The sequence below is a fragment of the Leptidea sinapis genome, chromosome 13, assembly GCF_905404315.1.
Source record: "Leptidea sinapis chromosome 13, ilLepSina1.1, whole genome shotgun sequence".
NCBI classification, from domain to species: domain Eukaryota; kingdom Metazoa; phylum Arthropoda; class Insecta; order Lepidoptera; family Pieridae; genus Leptidea; species Leptidea sinapis.
The window spans coordinates 5,181,142-5,202,747 of NC_066277.1; the positions used below are offsets into that span (position 1 = coordinate 5,181,142).

The 21,606-nt window shown below is 35.6% G+C and overlaps 2 protein-coding genes across 5 annotated transcripts in view; one reads left to right on the top strand and one right to left on the bottom strand.

Moving 5' to 3' along the window:
• The first annotated feature begins 1,119 nt into the window (after positions 1 to 1,119).
• Positions 1,120 to 8,263, top strand: LOC126967383 (zinc finger HIT domain-containing protein 2). Of its 2 annotated transcripts, XM_050811824.1 has the most exons (4): positions 1,121 to 1,286; positions 1,725 to 2,253; positions 2,805 to 3,008; positions 7,927 to 8,263. In XM_050811824.1, exons 1-4 carry the CDS (start codon positions 1,252 to 1,254, stop codon positions 8,242 to 8,244), a joined length of 1,086 nt encoding a protein of 361 aa, XP_050667781.1. In that variant the 5' UTR covers positions 1,121 to 1,251; the 3' UTR covers positions 8,245 to 8,263. The 2 variants fall into 2 exon arrangements, with proteins under 2 accessions (XP_050667782.1, XP_050667781.1); XM_050811825.1 differs by lacking the exon at positions 2,805 to 3,008 and having other exon boundaries at positions 1,120 to 1,286.
• A 1,422-nt stretch (positions 8,264 to 9,685) lies between these two features.
• The window catches only part of LOC126967371 (phosphatidylinositol 4-kinase alpha), an 84,950-nt gene continuing 73,029 nt past the window's right edge, over positions 9,686 to 21,606 (bottom strand). For all 3 annotated transcript variants that reach the window (XM_050811807.1, XM_050811809.1, XM_050811808.1), the window contains 5 exons: positions 20,870 to 21,058; positions 20,054 to 20,176; positions 18,471 to 18,594; positions 17,637 to 17,796; positions 9,686 to 16,877 (listed from right to left, as the gene is read on the bottom strand). In XM_050811807.1, the coding sequence (XP_050667764.1) occupies positions 16,652 to 16,877; positions 17,637 to 17,796; positions 18,471 to 18,594; positions 20,054 to 20,176; positions 20,870 to 21,058 (822 nt within the window). In that variant the 3' untranslated portion in view covers positions 9,686 to 16,651. The remainder of the gene's footprint in view (positions 16,878 to 17,636; positions 17,797 to 18,470; positions 18,595 to 20,053; positions 20,177 to 20,869; positions 21,059 to 21,606) is intronic.

The following is a 21,606-nucleotide window of genomic DNA, read 5'->3' on the forward strand; positions in this document are numbered from 1 at the left end:
TAAGTAAGATAGAAGTTAGCATTTGGCTTGTCAGAAATAAAACGTAAGTAATGTTACAAAAAAATCTTGGTCGTAGTGACAGGTATGACAAGTTGCCATATTGTTTTGTTCATTCGGTTACTGACGATCATCGTGATCGAATGTGCTCTTCTTGCTTTTCGTTTATATATTAAACTTTATTTTATATGTTTATATAATAAATATGGGTCAATGATGGGTGTGTATAAAGATATACTATATACATATTTATGTAGCGGTATATTATGTATCTTATATTTGCAAAAATCTGAAAAGTGAATATTTTGCTTTTATGCAATATGAAGATTTTATGATTACAGTTAATAATAGTAAATACTTTTACAGGTTACGCAACATCGAAAATGTGGTTTGACACTTAAATTAAAAGCCTTCTTAAAGTGCCTTACCACTGGCTTAAAAGCTCGAACCAGAAAAGGAAGGCGTCTTATGATATCTCATATAGACAGCGAGGACGGTTTTGTAAATGGAGCATTATTAATGTTCGAATCCAAAAAAAAAGCACAGAAAATTCGCTCATTATGAAAAGTGGTTAAAGGGCATACTACCAAAGCTTAAAACCAATTCAGTATTTGTTTTAATGTCTCTTACCACACCCGAAGGTTATTAGTATTGAATAGCTATATCCAAAAATATGAATAACGAAGAAAATATGATGAAAGCTCAGTTACTAGAAATTGTAAAAAGAGAAAAATTGAATCATCAAACTTTTGGTTTGCAAAGTTGGCTGCGAAAAATAAAATTAATTATAAAAGTAACCAATTCCGATCCATTGACATCATGTTTTTCAGACCCCGAATCAGAGAGCGAATATTAATACGAAAATTATTCATATTCAAATTAATCAAACTACCTAGAAAAATGTTGATAATCTCTGCGTTGTCACTCTGGCATTTCTTTGTTTACAGTTTTGATCTCGAATTACATTTCCGACTGTAAATAATTTATTTTATATATTTATGTTTTATGAATCAAAATAAGATAAAAATTAAACTACTTAGAAAAATGTTGATAATCTCTGAATTGTCATATTGACAGTGACATTGCTTTGTTTACATTTTTGATCTCGAATTACATTTCCGTCTCCCAACTTTAGAATTTATTATTTGCTACTTACTTATTAAAGTATTTTTTCTTATTTTCAAAATTTTGGTTTTCGGCGCAAAGTCAGTTCTCTAATTTATAATATTAAATAAATATTTATACATTGAAAACATGAGTAATTCACAAATTCAAAAACTATGTGGTTTGTACGTATTTTAAATAACCACCTTTAACCCTTCTACATTAGAATAATTATTATTATCATGCCTAATGCTGTAAATATGGTAATCGTTTAATATTTTCTGTAGTTTTTTTTTGAAGCAAAATTATATATTATAGATTTACACAGTTATGGTACAAACACAAACTCATTTGAATTTTAACATGTACCAGAAAATAAAATGTGAAATACATATACATTGAATTGTAAAAATACCAAATCTTAAGAACACAGTATTATTGTAATATTAAGTTATTAAAAAAGCAGAACACATTCATCAGTTTTTAATTGCTAATACACAATAACACAGCATCACAGACTAATATGATTCTTACGCACAGCATGGACTTACAGAATACCTCGGTGCTTGAGTGATAAAAATAAAAGTATGACTGACAATAATTCCTTTATCATATGTTTTAAGATGCAACAAAAATCCAAGCAAATATTGCTGCCCAAAGTGTGAAGAATTATACTGTTCTTTAGAATGTTATAAGTCTGAAAAGCATATAGAATGCTCAGAGAATTTTTACAAAGACTGTGTCAATTTAGAGCTCTCTTCACTTAGTGCTGATGATGATTCTAAAAAGAAAATGCTTGACATTCTTAAAAGAATGCAGGAGCAAAACTCTAATAGTCAAGAGGAAACTGATGAAAGTGAAGGCATAGACTCTGATGATGAAGAGCATATTAATTTAGAAAAAAGAATACAGGATTTAAATTTGGATAATCCAGATTGTTTATGGGATGCATTGACAGAAGATGAGAGAAATGAGTTTGAGGCTTTGGTTAGTGATGGCAATGTTGGTTCTATAGTTCCATATTGGGAGCCTTGGTGGACCTACAGAAGAGATAAGAAGTTAGTTCAAGAAATAAACACAGAATGCAGGGAACAAGGAATTTTAAAAAGTTGTCCTAAAATCAAATCAGTTAAGAAACTGAGTGAATTAACTGTAAGTATGTATTTTAAATTTGCTGTATGAGAGTAAGAGACTAAAAAGACATGGCCCATCTGCTGCCAAGAAGCAGTATCTGCTCATATCAGAGACATTATGATTTGAATATAACTAGCACTGGCCCAAATCCTCAATCAAGATAGAGTCAGATTGTCACTTTCGGGGTGGACACTTTCACAGTGTTTTATTTTTCTAACTTGAATTCTATTTTGGCAAGGCTGCCTTGCACAAAATAGTTATTGCAGTTGGCATGGGCATGTTGACACCACTTGCTCTAGAAGCCATTTAACGACCTGGCTCCTAGAGCAGTTGCAATTGCTCCACCATAAGGCTGCCATTAATTACAACTCATTAGTAACAACCCCTTATTGCATCACACTAAGCCCATCCTCCAGAGAGGTGGTTAACAGGTGCATTGGAGAGAGAAAAGGCTTTCATGAGAGTTTCATAAAAAATCCTTAAATTTCAATAAAATTGTTTTATAACAAGGCAGATTATAGTATATTATAGCAATATTTATTTATAAACTTAGTATTTTTTTATTTTAGAGTGTGAAGCCATCTCCATCAATAACATTCAATGTCGCTAATGTGCTGGCATCATATGCCTTCATCATGAGGTATTTCAATGGAGATGTAGAGCCAGTAGAAGGTGTTTCCTGTATTTTAAGCATATGTGATAATTTAGATAAGAATATAAATTTTAATGATCCAGAATCAGCTGTGGAGGCTGTTGCACAAAAATGTTTACAGGTAAACAACTTCTTAAATTAACTAAATTTAAATTATTTAGATTTGAAAGAGCAACATCTCAAGACAATTTACTAATATGCAATTATTGGGGTTGAGCAGGTTATCAACTGTAAATTAGATCCTGTTAATGGAGCCACAACCTGACAATTGAACAGGGCACAAGATTCATTATTTATTATTATTTATAATAGACTAAGCAGCTTTCGCTGATGCGTCTATATCATTTGCAATATCTATCCAAATGTTTGTCCAGTCTATTCTTAAACTGATTAACAGATTTTGATTTAACCACATCCTTGGGCAATCTATTCCATATATGAACGACTCTGTTGGTCAGAAAGTGTTTAAATGGATTTGATGATGACAATTGATATTCTAGCTTCATATCATGTCCCCTTAGTCTAGGATTGCTCTTCCTTGAAAACATGCTCTCAAAATTTGAGACATTATAATAATTATTTAGTATTTTGTATGTTTCAATTAGATCGCCTCTTTCTCGCCTGCTTTTGAGGGTGCTGAGTCCAAGCTGTGTAAGTCTTTGTTCATATGTAAGATTTTTCAGTTCCCTAGGCAACTTAGTGGCTCGCCTCTGTACCCTTTCCAACAATTCTATATCCTTAACAAAATATCGATTCCAGACCTGAAATGAATACTCCAGTAATAGTCTGATATAAGTTTTATAGATTTTTAGAGATGTTTTCTTGGTGATGTTGAAGAATGCTTTTCTGATTAGGTACAGGATTGAGTTGGCTTTCTTCACAGTAGCCCCAATGTGTGTTTCCCATTTGAGATCATTGCTTAAGATCACTCCTAGGTCTTTTTGTGTATCAACCACTTTTAGTTGCTTATTGTCTAACCAATATGATACTCGGGGATTATTTCTTCCATTATGTAGAACAGTGGTTTTGTTGACATTCAGTGAAAGTAACCATTCCTTTGTCCAGTGTTCAATAGCTTTTAAATTTTGTTGTATATCACCCTGTTGATGTATAGGGTTCCCAAAGAACTTGGTGTCATCCGCGAATAATGAAAATGGGAGACTTATAACATTTTGCAAGTCAGTTAAGAATAACGTGAATAATATTGGTCCCAGTACAGAGCCTTGTGGTACACCGCTGCGAACAGGACGATTACTTGACATTTCATTCCCAACCCTCACGCGAAATTTTCGATCATTTAGGAAGTCACTAATCCAGACTAGCAGTTTACCACGTATGCCAAGGTGTTCTAATTTAATGAATGAAGTAGCCGACTAATTGGAACTCTGTCAAACGCTTTCTCGTAATCCAGATAGATAATATCAGTTGGTTGACGTTTGTCCCAATTTAATATCTACTGTCTAAGACAGCTGAGAAGGTTAGTGACAGTTGATCGCTTCTGTGTAAAACCATGTTGTTCTCGAATAATTATGTTTTCTCTTGTTATGAATTCTCTTAAGCTGTCAACTATGATTTTCTCCATAGCTTTACACAATATGCTCGTCAAGCTGATTGGTCTGTAGTTTTCAGCATTTAACTTATTGCCTTTTTTGAAAATAGGCGTAACCACTGCTTCTTTCCAGTCTGTTAGGAGTCTTCCCGTTGCAAAAGACAGATTCATTATTAAGGTTACTTGGTTAATGATGGCGCTGCATTGTTGGAGCATAATAGCTGGAATTTTATCCGGACCACTAGCTGTTGATTCATCAAAAGTTTTTATAGCCTTTAGAACTTTCTCTGGTGTAAATACAATGTTTTCTAATGATGCCTGTACTCTCTCTATGTTCACATCTGGTAATTTCCCAGGTAGCTCACACACATATGCGTGTTAAAATTGATCAGCAAATATTTCAGCTACCTCTACTGACTTTGTTGTGATTTCAAATGTTTTTGGATTCATAAGAGCTGGCGGTATGTCAACTCTTGTTGATAATTGTTTTCTGACATATGCATAAAAGGCTTTTTCTCCACAATCAGCAATGTTTGATTCAAAATTGATCCTATTTTGACGTGTTAACTGTACTATTTTATTATTTATGGCACGATATTTTTTATAAGATTCATTATCTCGGTCAAGTAAATATATATTCCATTCCTTCTTTTTCCTGTCCATTAATTTACATATCTCCTAAGTAATCCATGGTTTGGTTTTACTGTAACCCTTACGACTTTTTATTTTTGGTATAAACTTATCAATAGTAATAGAGATATTTTCTTTGAACATCCTCCATGTATTATCTATAGAGTCATTTTATGGAATATCAGATGTGAGCAAGTATTTATTAATTGCATCATAATCACCATATTTGAAAGCTCGTTTATAGGACGTGGATTCTTTTATAACTTGACCCACCAGTTGTATCTCAGCCAACAGAATCACATGATCACTTTTTCCTATTGGAGGGTGATAATTGATTTCACTAATGAGGGACTCATCATTGCAAATAATAAGATCCAGAAGAGATTCTTGCTTGTTCCGTTTCCTGGTATTTTGATTTACCATTTGTGAAAGATTAATATCAATTATAAGATCAATAAAATTTTCGTGTAATTTATTATAGCCTGAGGTTTTTTCAATAGGCCACTTTATGTCTGGCAAGTTAAAATCACCAATTATCAACAGGTTTGAGTTTGAATTTGCAGCTTTTTTAATATTGTTGAAAAGACATTCATCAGATTTTTCCATGTTGTAGTGAGTGGATCTGTATACACAAGCTAGTAAGAGGTTAAAATTTTGGTACTGAATATCAAGCCATAATGCTTCCACTGAATCCTCATGCAACATTATATTGGGCTTAGCGATCAAGGGTTGATTATTTAGTGTATGGAGAGTATAAATTGCTACTCCACCACCTTTTTTTTCCTATCTAGACGAAAGAGCGTGTAGTTAGGCAGATTTATTAAGCTGTCACTTATCCCAGTGTGCAGGTGTGTTTCGGTTACTAGTATAATTGTTGGATTCAAAGTTCTGATTTACAATGAGAAAAGATCAAATTTAGCCGTTAATGATGCCAGGTTTGTATATAAAATTTTGAGGTTTGTTATTGGAGAGTTTACTGTGGGTAGTTTTTTGTACTTTTTATAATTTTGGGTTGTTTGTTTATGTACTTAATTGTGAGATCTTATTCCCCATTATTAGTTCTTTCTGCAAGCTCTAATCTCAGTTTTTTTAACTGATCCCTTTGATAGGGTGTCATGTTATTTTATGGGTGGCAATTTATTTTTATTCGTCAAGATTTTAACAGCATTGTGTTTGTTGCGGAGTATGACTTTGATTGGCCTGGGTTTGTTAGCAGTGGGCTTCCCAAGACGAATGGTTGTTATGAGCTCCGAGGATTGGAGCGGGACTTGAGCCAGTGCTTCCAAAACTCCAGATTTGTCATGATTTTTACCACCTGAGCTCGCTTGCTCGATACCAAACATTATCACATTGCAGCTTCGGTTCTCACGCTCAACCATTTCCTGAATGATTGCATCAATATTTAAAAAAGACGACTGATTTTCTTTTAATTCCATCACTTGCTCCTTTAACTCCGATACAAGTTTACGCAGAGCAGGCTCTTGTTTTAAGCCCTCTTGGCAATCCGCACACAAGTACGAAAGTTTGGGGTTTTATAAACAAAACACCCGCAGCTCTGTCGCAGACAACTCACTGCATTTGCCGCATATTTCGCGAGTGCAACCTTTACACTGGATTTTAGGGTTTTTCTCATCATATTTTTTAATTTGAACATTGCATTAATAACAAGATGCCATTTTTTGATGATTTTTCGAGAAAAATATGAGGGTATATGAACATTTTTTTGTTTCACTATGTGTTTGCTAGTTTCATCAAAGTTTATCACTTTAAATACTATACACTTTCACAATATAACATTTCCCAAGATTCACAACACTTTATACTACCAATAGATCACAAACAACATCGATCTATGTAGGTTTCAATTTAAAAAAATAGTTTTGTCCGTGTTTTAATGAGAAACTGCTATAATAACATTCATGAACCATACATCACTGGAACAGTTGTCTCCAGTGGTGATGAGCACTCATATGGAATCCGAGAGGTCGCATCATGTTCGAGTTTCGCATCATTCATAAATTTTGGCATTCCACAACTGCGCGTTTTGCTAGAAATTGCTTGCCTCACAGTCACTTTGTGGAATCAATTACCAGCTGCGGTTTTCCCAAACTGATATGACTTAGTGACCTTCGAGAAAAAAAGCAAACTCACACCGGACGCATTTCTTGACACAACGGTTGTTGCGGATGTCCATGGGCGGTTGGCTCACCTGTCCCCATCCCGTGAGCCTCTTGCCCGTTTGCGCCCTCTTAATTGTTTAAAGATGTTTATGCGGTAAAGGTTACTTACTATAAATGGAGCCAAGATCTTCAGGCTATTTTAGTAAAAAATTTTATTGTATAGAAATTATACAAAAGCCTGCAGAGTTTCTTGAGCCCATTCTTAGGTCTCAGGCATAAATTTCCAAATGGGTTTTTGTCATTCATAATTAGTGATTTCATATTCTATTTGAATTCAAATATGAGAATTTCAATTTGGTTAAAATGTTGTGTGAGAATTAGCCGAATTACCTACAATAAGATTGGCAGTTAAGTTTTATCACGTTTTTTTTTATTTTTCTGTTTTAATTGATGACTAGCCTCAACATTAATCAAAGGATTGCTTGCCTTTTTAATGCTATTATATAAACATATAAACACATGAACACTACAGTAATATATGTTTTATGCAATCCAAGGTCCAATTTGACAGGACACTAAGTTGTTTAAAAACAGTTTCACGGTCCATCTATTCCGTCTCTTTCTCATCGCACTCTCGCACAGTGTTCATCAATTACGCTTGTATAATAAGTTTATGCATAAAACAGACGACTGACAAACATACATATAAGAAAGAAGTACAGAATAAACTTTTGTTACAGAGTACATTTATAGTAACAGATAAGGACAGCCTTGAAATCATGAGACATGACACAATACTGCTGTTTGAAGGGCCAAGTGAAGATAATAAATTTTTATATACAAAAGCAGCTTTATCAGACATTATTCAGGTAATGTCTGACGCAAAATCACAACTGAATTGTAACAAAGTTTCAAATTGTCATGTGACCAAAGGAGCATTTTCAAAGAAGTTTCCAGAACACTCAAATGACCACTTGCCTCCCTTAGATATAAGCAAACTTAAAAAGTGTATGAAGAAATTAGAATTTTATTTGTCATATTTGAATACTTGCAATTAGAATAATATATATTGTGGAATCTGTTTTTCTTTATAAAAATATTTGATTTTTTTTTAAAGCAATGCCTTTTGTTTTTCACAATTTCTTTGTGTGCCATTGGACATGTTAAAACATCCGCCTGTAGTGTACCTGACCCCAACTAGTTATTGGCATTAGACTTCTTCTTGCTCGGACATCGAAAAGAGCGCTCCGATCTAGAACAATCAGTGTAATGTACCTACTAGTTAGGTCTCGTAGTACTTTTAGTACACTAGTCGTTGCAACAAAGTTTTGCGGGTTATATTTGATTTTTCTTCACACTTCACAAGCTTTAGACTGCTATTATATCCTCTAATATAACTAATAAGAAAGTATGTAAAGTTCTAGCAATAAATTGACAAAAATCCTAGAAATAATACAATGGCGACCATGCAACATTAAAACAAACTTAAATAGCCAGTATTTCTGTACAAATAAAGTCCAAATTCTTCATAGATGTCAGAGGAGGATGAATTTGAATTCATCTCGTTCACCGTTGCATTAGTCTCGGTCTGACTGAGCAGAGTCGGACGTCGGTACTGTGCTACAATGTACTACTAGATTAAATGAAGTCCTATATGCTGAAGGAATAGTTCATTCTGATTCTGTGTCGGGTATTAATTCCATATAGTATTAGACATGAACTACACAAGTCTAATAGGCATTGTGAGTCATAAAGTCACTACTAGGTACATCAACTGCATATTACGTGACACGCTATAGAATCTGTAGACATCTCTATAAGGATTCCATTAAATTATGATAAATTTTGAATGTGGAGTATGTTGAATACATCAACCAGAGACAAATCCCAGCGGATACTCCATAGATATTGCTGCTGGCGCCTCTCTATGGAGTATCTGGGCGACCCAAGAGAAGGTCGCCTTCGATGAAGGCTTAAAGGGCACTTGCCCAAAGCCTCAGATGGTGTTTAGTGGGTAGGCACTTAGGTTTAACGTGAGTCCCACATAACCAACGCAGACTTAGGCTGCGTTGGGAAGCATGAGCATTCACGACCTATCTCCCGTCATTATCCCGGAGAGTATACCTTTCACTTTGTCTGAGCGCAAAAAAAACCAGATACAAAAATAAGTCTATTAATTAGACAAAAAGAATAACCGCCTGTGCCACCTCCAAATGTAGTAAAAGCTTAGATAGTGATACTGCAGCCTTGTTTATTATTCATATTTAAACGAGTCTTTATGACCTCTTCAGAATATAATGAGTCACCCGAGTCGAATCTATTGAAATTTAAATGATATTTTCTGGTTAACCTACTAAAAATAAATAGAATAGTAAAATTCAGCCTGTTAATTGATTTATGAGCTTAAAATCCATTCTTTTTGAAGTGGAAAATGATTGATTGAAAAATATGACATTCTAATTACATAGAAGAATCGTCGTTAAAGTATAAATAAAACTATTCACCTTTACCATTATATATTTGAATACCAACAATAAATAACTATAATATCAGAGGAATGTCCAAAACAAGGGTATTTTTTGATATGGCAATACATTTACCTACAGACCACACCCATGTAAGTGTATGACATTATACCATATAAGGTGAAAGTTAAATACACAAATAGCACATTTATATGAAACATTCAAATAATAAATAGAATATCGACATGATCAACAATGGAACTTCAAATAACAAATTTATCTACATTAGTAATTAATATGCATTCACAGAACAATTACCTAAACATCTCAGCATTTGATAATTTAAACGCCTAGATATACTGTGGAAACGTCGAAAAATATTTAAGTTGACAGTTAACCTCTATTTTGAGCGCGCACACTAACACAAAGTGATATACAAATCGCGAACGTAAGACGTAGCTTGTCTTCATCGGATGTATCAACAAGAGGCTGTATCTAGACGTATAAATTATCTAATATCACACCTTATAATAAATATTAAGATTTACTAAAGTACGTATAACACTTCTTATCAGAGTATAGACGTAAAGACAGACCAACACACAAGGGATATAGCATCCAATTATTTATATTCAATATTACGTAGAGACACTGGCCTGTATAAATACCATTGAACAGGCATATGTTGGACAGCAAATTTTTTGTGCCTATTTGAAGCGCCACTCGCGAGCGTTCAGAGAACTAATTTTGACTTATAATACAAATGGCTGCGAAGGAACGTACAATACTCTCAAGTATTTTTACATTTTGAATTAATTTCGTTCGTTTTCCGTGTTATTTATACTTCAAGAATCAACGTTTTATAAAGTACACATTTTTTGTTGTCATGTAAATAGTTTCCCACCATCTATCGATGTTTGCTAAGGTTGTCATCACTAGTTTTAGTACCGCAGACTCTCGCTACATGGCCAACAGCGCAAAAATGGCAATTATCAAACAGGCACAAAAGCACTTTGACAGCCGCCAGTCCAGTTGTATATAATAGAGGTCAGGTGGAGTACATATTCACAAGAAAACTGATAAGTAACACTCCGCGCATGACAGTGACTCATGATGTGAAAAGGATAGCATGGAAATCATGCTATCCTTTTTACAATAATAATTATGGATCACAGCTAATTTATGTCACTGTCAAAATGTGTTCTTCAGGTCTTGATGCGCCCAACAAGCCTAGCGAAACTCTCTAAGAAAAATGCAATTCACTCGATTGTATGAAACGTGCAGTCACTGATAGATTGACAGATGACGGATATAATATTGTAAAAAACGCAGATAGCCGAAATACACTTCGTCTTAAGCAACTGTTCGCTTTCAAGCTTAGCCGGGTTATACTTCGTCGCGATGGCGATTGGCCATACTGTAATTAGTACTATATCAAACTTATGTCAAATGACTGCATGTTTCATACTAAACTAAATTTCAATCTTTACTTAGGCAGTCGCTTCGTATTACGTAGTATTTACATCTTCTTTGCGTCCAACAACATGCAGCCAACCCGATAAGTTAAAATGCCAAAGATTATAAACACCGTGCTACAAACACGGTAAACAGACAAAAGACCATCTTTGGGCGAAATAAAAATTTGAGCTTCAATAGCACTAACTACATATATACCGAAAATGGACTAAGTACTGTTGTTTCTGAAGTTCTTTAGAAAAGAGCGGCTTGACGTGGACCAATTCAAATTAACTTTATCTGAGGCCGGATAAAAGTAAGTAAATTCGTATGAACGACTTGGCGAAAGAAGGCTTACGATGGAGAAAGGTTGTGTGGCGAGACGACTGAAAGAGAAGGAAGACATTTTGCTCACACAACACACACACTCAAAGATACATTTTCTCATACATGTGTTTTAATAAATTTGTAATTTTTATAATATGATATCTATTTTCTTTGATTAACGCGAGTGTTACACATTTAAATAAAACACTTTTACAGGATTAAAACGCGTGTAACTGTAACCTTTTTTACATTAGATTTTTGCGTAAAAGTTACATTTTTATTTTAATTAACCCGACGTTGCAAGAACTTTCCAGATCTCGTTTTCAGGGGAACTGTTTTAACGTGGGGTTAACTAATATAAAAATGTAACTTTTACGCAAAAATCTAATGTAAAACCGTTACAATTACACGCGTTTTGATCCTTTAAAGGTGTTTTATTTAAATATGATATCTATTGAGAGCTTTTGATTAGTCATAGCAATGCCAAATGATGACTGCCAAGTTAAATGATTTTTGGCAATAATGATTGGCAATCATAACTTTATTTGATTCCAAGATAGAGCTTCCGCTGTGGTTCTTTGTATTTGGCTGAAGTCTCACACACTTCATAACCGGTACTTACTTTACATTAAGCTATAATCTATACAGATCAGAAAGACTTAGCCCATTTTCTATATCTGTGGCACTAACGCTTTTCTCTCTTATTAGAAGGTACTTCGAAACGTACAAAAAAGACACAAAGACAAGTTGGCAAAAATAATGCAGCTTTGGAATTGCTTACATTATCTTCATATTTCCTTAGATTAAATTTACACACAGTGTAAGAGTGTCTCATCATTTAAAATAAATAATTACTTATATATAAAGTACCTATTAGACTGGTGTTCTGAAATTAGCTTGATATACTTCCTATAATATTAAATTTAACGTCATTTGACGATCTGTATAGCCGAGTGGTTAGGACCCGGGACCTCTAGCCTAGTATACCTACTAGGCTAGAGGTCCCGGGTTCGCATGCCGGTAGGTGCAATCATTTATATGATGAATATGGATGTTAGTTTCCTAGTCATTGATGTTTATATGTATTTATGTATGTTTAAGTAGGTATATTGTATTAAATATCGCTGTCTTGCAATCCATAACACAGCCTGTGTTATTTATATATGCCTAATGTGGCGTAAGATAATTTGTGTAAAAGTGTGTCAATATTATTATAATAGTCACGTCTGAAATTGTCAGCAAGAGGTAAAGATCCGATTCGATCTCTCCTTTATTTACATGAACTTTATTAGATTTAAACTATTTACCGTTAATTAAAAATATGACGTTCAGGAACATACATATCACTACCATTTTTACCTTAGATAATTCATAAGACTAGATAGAGTCACTTGCTCCTAGACAACCGATAAAAATAGGCCAGGTTTATTACTATAGCCTGCGTGACAAGCTACGTCTTACACTCGCGATTTGTATGACACTTTGTGTTAGTGTGCGTGAATTGCTCAAAATAGATGTTAGTTCTAAACTCAATTTTTTTAGACGTTTTCACAGCTGTCATAGTGTATCTAGACACATAAATTATCTAAGGTTTTCACTTTAACAAATATATAATTGGCTTCGTTTTAAAACATACATATAAAGTAAAGGCATTCAGGTGTTAGGCAAAATAAAAAGATATACAGGCCTTGTAGTTCTAAAACACTATTATATCAATTGATCTGTGTAAATTATCTTATTGTGAACTAGGAAATGGCGCAGTAGTACTAAACTTTGACAATCACGCAGTTATAAAAAAAATACTAAAAACTCAGGTGGTAACTTTGAATGAAGGTAGTTTATAAAAACTAATACCTTCATTCAAAATAGTCAGCTCTTGAACCACTTAAACAGGGGTTACAATGAATACGACGTACCTAAAATTCACACGTAAATCCTTTAGCATCCGTCACAAGAAATAGAAAATAAATTATTATATAACTATTATAATTTCTTAGAATATCAAAATACAAAATATAACTGAATTGTATTATCATTAATAATATTTATGCACCATTAAAAAATAATACTATATTTTGTCAAACGCTCGCCGCCTTCGACGCAATATATCATCAATGCTCTAATGCACGTGTTAGACTTGTTTCTTTTTTAAAATTTTATTGCGATTTTGGCATACTCTTATTTAATGGCAAAAACGGAATTATCGATAAAAAATCGAAGAAAACTCTGCGATAAACACGGACTAACGCCCGTAAGTGCGTTGAGTGGGCATAGATACAGTCCATCTCGCAATACATAGCACAACACTAAATCTCTGCAATTTTCTGGCCGTTTCTGGGCGCACAATTCATTAATATTGCACCGTAGGCAGCAAGTCTTTGACATTGCTATAATAAAGCATAAACCATGAATTACCTATTAAAAATAATTAGTTTTAACAAATTTAACTGACATAAAACAATAATCTCACACCACAGTTTAACTATAGTCTTAAATTTCAGAAGGAACCTTTAAGTAAGACAAGAAGGAAATTCCGAAATCCGTTGTCTTTCATCCATTATTTATTACATGATATTTTACTTTTAAGACACAAGACGTAAATAATCATTGTGTTATATTTTAACTGATAAAAAAAAATACCTTTGACACAAGCAATTCATATTTCTATGTTAAGGTGCGTACGGACTGGTGAAACGTAACATGAAATGTATCATTCTATCTTGCTACTGCTATGCTCATACTGAGCATTCACTACAAAGCTATTCAGCCACGGACGTGCCCCTTTGTGCTCGTTCGAAAAACTCACAAATCACGGGACGCTCCACGCACGGCTTGTAATGCTCGTAGCGTGCGCGTGGTTTGCTCGTTTTGCGCGCACAGGACGTCCAAACTATGAGCAATTGTTAGTTAGTTAGTTAGATTTCGCGATAAAGGTGTTTGAACTCCTTTTTCCAAGATGGCGGCCGGGGGACAAATGCAGCAACCCCAAAAACTTGGGGTTAAGAATTGACCCCCACACATGTCCCAAAAATAAAATTGCGTCCTCTAATAAATACCAAGCTTATGTAACATTTCAATGGACTTGATACAATTGCAGCGATGTGTACGCTGAATTCGATCATTGCATGATACATTTGATGTTACATTTCGCCAATCTGTACGCACCTTAATGTGCAATCTCATTTTCAGAATAACGAGTGCCTTGTTTGGTCTAAATAAATAATATATTTTTTAACGCCTTCGAAATTCGGTAAATAATGCTTATAATCAAGAGATTTAACAATGTACAGTAATTCAGACCATACACTTAGAATATTCTAGCGTATAGGCGACCTAACAGACCAATAATGCGTGACTAATTTTGATTTGTCAATGTGTGCTTTATTTGCTAGTGTTTTAATATTCAAAATTGTTTGCAGTCCCAATAGATTCGCTTAAGTTTTCTATCTTGCTTATTTTTTCTCTGTCTCGCAAGCGATGTTTGTCTATACGTCTATAGTTTATGTTTTTGGTTTTGTCTATACGACGAGACTATCATTGCAGCTATTGTCTGTGTTATGGAGGTATTAATATGTTGATGAGTGTCTGGCATGGTCCTTTGCGCTACTACTATGTTTTGACTTTTGACACTTAACAGCGACATAGCACAGATAATATACTATATATTTAGTTTTTCACGGTTAGCACATAATTCATTCACTCAAACATCGTAAAAAAATTAAAATATTAGTCTATGGTTACGATTAACGATAAGGAATTCGACCATTAGTTAGAGTAGGCCTGTCGCGAGATATCCGGAGCATTATCGTATCGTTCCTAATGTATCATCGATTTTAAGAGTAGGCCTCCAGGCATTACTCTCTCCGCAACATTTAAACTAGTTGAAAGCGTTTGAAAGCCGTTTCGAAGTTTGTCACTCATATATAGATTATTAAAATCGAACTTATAAGCTAAAGGAACAAATTACTGGGATATTTTTCTGCGATAGTTAATTGACACATAGACTAGACTGGTAACTACTAGTGGGAGGCTCTTATGCACAGGATGCCGGCTAGATAGTGGGTACCACAACTGTCGTGAAGCAGTAATGTGTAAGCATTATTGTGTTTCGGTCTAAAGGGCGCCGCTTATGTCTCAAGGTGACGAACGCAATTGCAATGCCGCTCAGCTAATTTGGTCATTGAAGTGCCGCTCATAATTTTTGGGTTTTTCAAGAATCCTGTGCGGCACTGCCTTGTAATGGGCAGGACGTATCAATTACCATCAACTGAACATCCTGCTCGTCTCGTCCTTTATTGTCATTAAAAAAACATCTATTATCTCAATTTTGACGACTTTAACAATTAGCTCGTAGTGAGAAATGTTTAAGGTTATGAGTGCATATTTTTAATTTATATTATTTATTCCCAATATTTTTATAATTTATTATTGTAACTGTTTTTTCTCCAATACATAAATAAATAAACTTTAGAGATTAGTGGACTCTGTGATTCGATAAAGTGTACACCATTTTAGAGACATTTTAGTTTTAAGTGACAAGAAGCTTTAAACGCACCTTTCAAATATAAATTGGAGGTAGTTTTGAAAGCTCGCATTTAACGCGGCTCATGTCAAGAGAAAAAATAGTCGACTTTGCGGTAAATATTGATTTAGATTGTGGTTTTTGCACCGCAAATACAGAATAATAATAAATATTTTTTGTTAAATAATCATAAAATAGAGATAGAGAGAGAGAGAGACAAATGAGCGTGCATGGTGGCCTGATGGTATGAGACCACCGCAGCTCATACTCTCTTATAAAACCAGAGGAGTTACAAGAGCTTTGCCGACCTTATAAAGAATAAATCTTATCATTGAATTAAAGTCCATATGAATTCGTAAACTGAAAACACTTTGGTACATGGCGATCAGCGACGATCGAACTAAGGCTTACGAGAGTCAACGGCACTCTCCATCGCGCCACCGACAATTCACATAAATAAAGAGAAATATTGCGTAAATGTTAAAAATATCAAGACAGCCTATAGCGTCCTATTATTAAATGTTATCAATAACTGTCTATCAAGTGAGCTTCATGCCCGTCACATGACAGAAAACAACCTCAATCCGACAAATGAGAAGAAATAGTACTGCAGTAAACCTTTTTTTCCCGCACCTATACATATCCGCTTATAGCCCGACGGGTGTACTCTTTAGAAAAAAATCCGGTAAATATAATTCAATAAGGTATCTGGTTCTGATAATACTGAATCATGTCATAGGTTCTCGTTCTAAAGTTGAGGAACGAGTTTCTTATCACTGACAGCATGTACGCGGCCGCTTCCTTCTCGGTGGAATTTGGCGCGAACCTGGAACGCAGTTGGCGGATTGTTTGTCCACGGAAACACGGTAGACCCGTATCCAGCATGAGCGATACCATTGATATTATCGCTTCTTGGTATGGCCTGGAATAAAATAAACAATTATAAGCTTGTATGTCAGAAGTGCGGTTTCAAATACATACATTTTTAACATATTGAAGTTATACTTCTTTAGGCACGTAATGAAAAAATGATAAGAGTGAAATTTTCGCATCTCAGTTACACAAAAGTAACAAGGGTGAAGTTGGTTCCTAAAATTTTCTGACGTTTGCGTCAATCGAAATTTATTTTTTGGTTTCTTCGTCCATTATTAGGACAGGCAAAGGGTTCAAGCCCATACAGCCGTATGCATAATAAAATAATAGAATAAGCACGAGGAATAAATCATTTAACGATTTTTGCTTTTTTATGCAAAAGAAGTATAACTTCTAGCGTGCTTACATAAGTACACACACACTTTATTTTCCTAGTCAGGGTGTTTATGCTGTTGGATAAGTATTGTCCAAGAGTTAATAATAGTGTGTGTTGTCGCACCAGAATAGCACCCACCATCTCCTCCCGTAGGTGTTGTAAGAGGCGACTAAGGGACACAAAGAACGGAACCAACTACTGCAATCACCAATCCCCCTGCCAAGCGCCACACATGATTACCCCCCCCCCCCCACAAATATTGAGGGAGGAATTTGGAATTTAATAAATAAATTTCGACGTTATCCCACGGTTTGCATATGATATTAGTTCGTAAATATACCGAACTCAGATCATCTGAACATCACACAAGCATCGAACCCAATCCATGCTCGTCAGTAGATAAGTAACGAAAAATGTAAACGATATATTTACCTGACGGCAAGGAATGCTTGAACACAGAGCTCGCAAAACCAGCGGAAGGGCGGAGCCTCCATTTTGCCGCCCATCACCAGCACCATCTCATCAGTCAACTTGATGTCGGGCTCAAAACCCAAGTTTCCTCCCGGCGATGACTCGAACATAAAGCCGAAATCTGCAATTATAAAGATTGTACAACCATAATTGCAACCGTCGAGTCGAGGTACAGTCTAGATTAGGGTTTCCCAAACATTGTTCTGCCATGGCTCGATAATTTTCACACTGCCCTTTCATGGCACACATTATACATTATGGTTCCATTAGGTAAAATGATACACATTGCTTTTGATTTACCTTTTTATATACCTAAAGAATATTTACGATGCGTCGATCGATCGACAGTAAATAATATTTATAAAACAAGGCGGGAGCGTTCCAACCCGGTATTTTATTCTGTTGGCCCGGAACCGGGTCGCGACCCGGAAAATGGGAAACGCTGATATAAAACTTTCTCTATATTTCACGTAATTATTAGACATATTCTTGCAAATACTTGTTTAATTAATGCATTTTAAACAATAGCTTATAGAAACGCAACAGTAATATAACTTCCTAACAATTTTTTACCAGTGGTAGGCTTCTTTGCACAGGATGCCGGCTAGATTATGGGTACGAAGGGCGCCGTAGCTAGTGAAAATACTGGGCAAATGAGACTTAACATCTTATGTCTGAAGGTGAAGGTTGAGTTTTTCAAGAATCCTGAGCGGCACTGGGACGTAGCCCGAAAGGCGCGGATTCGAATCCCGCATCGTCCATAAATTTTGATACAAATTAAATATGTATACTCACCAATATGTATAATATGTCCGTCTGTGTCCAACATAATGTTGCCGTTGTGTCTATCTTTTATCTGCAACAGGAACCCAATGACGCTGTAGGCCGCCATCGACGTGATGAAACAACGACGCGCCGCCTGTGTCATTGTAATCATGGTATAATATTATACTCCGCCTGGTATTTTCTTCCCGTGACAGCATACCAGTGGGAGGCTCCTTTGCACAGGATGCCGGCTAGATTATGGGTACCGCAACGGCGCTAATTTCTGCCGTGAAGCAGTTATGTATAAATATTACTGTGTTTCTGTCTGAAGGGCGCCGTCGCTAGTGACATTACTGGACAAATGATACTAGCGCAATTGTAGTGCCGCTCAGTATTTTTGGGTTTTTCAAGAATCCTGAGCGGCACTGCATTATAATGGGCAGGACGTATCTATTACCATCAGCTGTACATCCTGCTCCTCTCATCCCTTATTTTCATAAAAAAAGCTGGGACATATTTACATTTAAAGACATTTAGTGCCTGAATGTATTCACACAATTAGTTGATTACAGACGAAATAAGGGAGAAAAAGCCTAAACCATTTTGCACGTGACACTTTCATGGCATTTATCACGGAGAGTGTTCTGAAGAGCTGTTTGAACTGATCCCTGGCGGTAAATCCCAACATCGCCATCAAACGCTACAGACTTAGACATATCCAGAGTATTCAGATGTGTGCGGTTTTCAAGTAACTTTCTTCCACATACAACCAAATTTTGGATTGAACTTACTGGCGCGATCTAGGGCGTTGGCTACCTTACAAAAAGCGCAAACAACTTACATAACCAGTAACGCTCGTATGAATACTTGGTTATGGCAAGATCACTTTCCATTGCGTGCTTGTTAGTCCTACATAAAAACATCTTCAACCCCGCAGTCGTATAGTTACGAATGAATATCAATGCTTCAATATGCTTATAATCATCATCATCAGCCGGAAGACGTCCACTGCTGGATAAAGGCCTCCCCCAAAGGAAATATTTGTTTATCGTAATTTTAAAAGCGACGATCGTTCCTGCGCTGCCCTCATCCAACGTTCTCCGGCGATCTCGACCAGATCGTCGGTTCATCTTGTGGAGGTCTACCAACACTGCGTCTTTCGGTACGTGGTCGCCATTGGAGGACTTTACTGCCCGAACGGCAACTATGTGCCCTGCCCAATGCCACTTCAGTTTCACAAGCATTTGGAGTATGTCCGTAACTTTGTTTCTCCTACGGATCTCCTCATTTCTGATTCGATCTCGCAGGGAAACTCCGAACATAGCCCTCTCAATTGCTCTCTGAGCGACCAGGAGCTTTCTCATAAGACACATAGTTAGCGACCATGTCTGCGTATCGTAAGTCATCACTGGCAACACACACTGGTTGAAAACGTTCGTCTTCACACACAGTGGTATTTGGGACGAGAAGGTTTTACGGAGCTTCCCGAATGCTGTCCATCCGAGTTGGATTCGACGAGTGACCTCGCGAAATTGGACCTGCCTAACTGGATTGTTTGTCCGAGGTAGAAGTAGTCGTCGACAATTTCGAGAGTACAGTATACTTATACTGACCTGAAACTCTTTAGTGGTCTCGTCGCCATACTTGGTGAGGAAGTAATCGTACATGCCGATATCTGTCTGCCTGCCAAGTTGGTCCCGTGATTTTGCGTTTGGCACGCACTCTATTACACCGCACTGGAACGAATAGAAAACAAAAAATTTTGACATATCAGTGGAAATATTATTTAATAATCTATACTCATGAAGGCCTACTACAAGAAGAGTCATTGGATGTTTTTATCATAGATATATATATATACGTCTAGATAGTCTCTTGCTGTTAGACAACCGATAAAAACAGGCCAGGTATATTAGTTTAGTGTGCGTGATAAGCTACGTCTTCTTTTCACAACTGTAGTAGTCTACCTAGTTCTAAACGAACAAATGATGTAAGGTTTTTATCATGACCAGTTATTTTGGAAATAATGTTCCTTTCCGAGTTTGCGCGGAAATAGATTAGATAAAGATGACTTTTGCAATATGTGCAATAGCAAAAGTGTAATTAGTAAAAGAAGTTCTGGAGGAGAATGAAGAAGCGATTGAAATACAATAATTATTAACAGTGCACTATAATATGTAGTACTGTTTTCAGTGCCTAAACCAACCTGGTATGAAAAAAGTATAACATAACTTTTACATGACCTGAAACTATAACACAAAACTCCCGATACATATCATTTACAGAGATATCTATCGGGACTTTTATATCTGTGTGTTTGAGTGTTATACTCTTATAATAATGATTTCTTAGAGCGTCCAGTACCTTAAAAATAAAAACATCCCACTATAGGTACTTTGAATAATAATTTTTTTTTTTACTAAACTTACCCCCGGCGCAGTAGCGACAACTTTGTATGGGAATAAGTACAGGTTGAGGCCGACTTGCTTGAACACGTTCTTAAACAACGATATCACTTGAAGTGCGAGCATGTCTTGTCTGACGTCATCACCCACTTTAAATATGGCGGCCTGCCACGTCTCGTGCACGATCGACGTGTAGCGGTCCCGACCTTCTTCCTGTATAACACACGACAAACATTTAATCGTCATTGCCAATTTTTTTACTAATATAATAAATAATCATAGAAACTATTGTGCTCTACTAAAGCACGCTCTTTAAATATTTTTTTTATTCATGTGGAAATTTGATGTCAAATTTCATCTTGCACATTTGGAGTTTTATATACGTATACCTATATAGTTAAAGGACATCCTTGAGGACAATTTTCTTTATGATGCGTAGAATTTATGCGGGTAGATTGAATCTTAATTTACCGCCGAAGCTGTTTTGGGTGAAAGCACTTTTTGATTGTGTATTGGCGAAACTACATCAAAGGCGTATATTGATCGTACTTCATTAAATAAATAAAAACGAGTTACTTGTTCCTCCTTTTTTTTTGGCTTCTATGCAAAGGAGTCTGGAAATGATATTGGTAATTTATAGTAATAATGAAGAAAAAATTAATGGCTAACAAAAGAGAATAGAATACTACTTGTATAATATATGCACTGTGTAACAGAAAAAAAGAGAGGGCCGTACTGAAAGTTTTGCACTGGTAATTTTT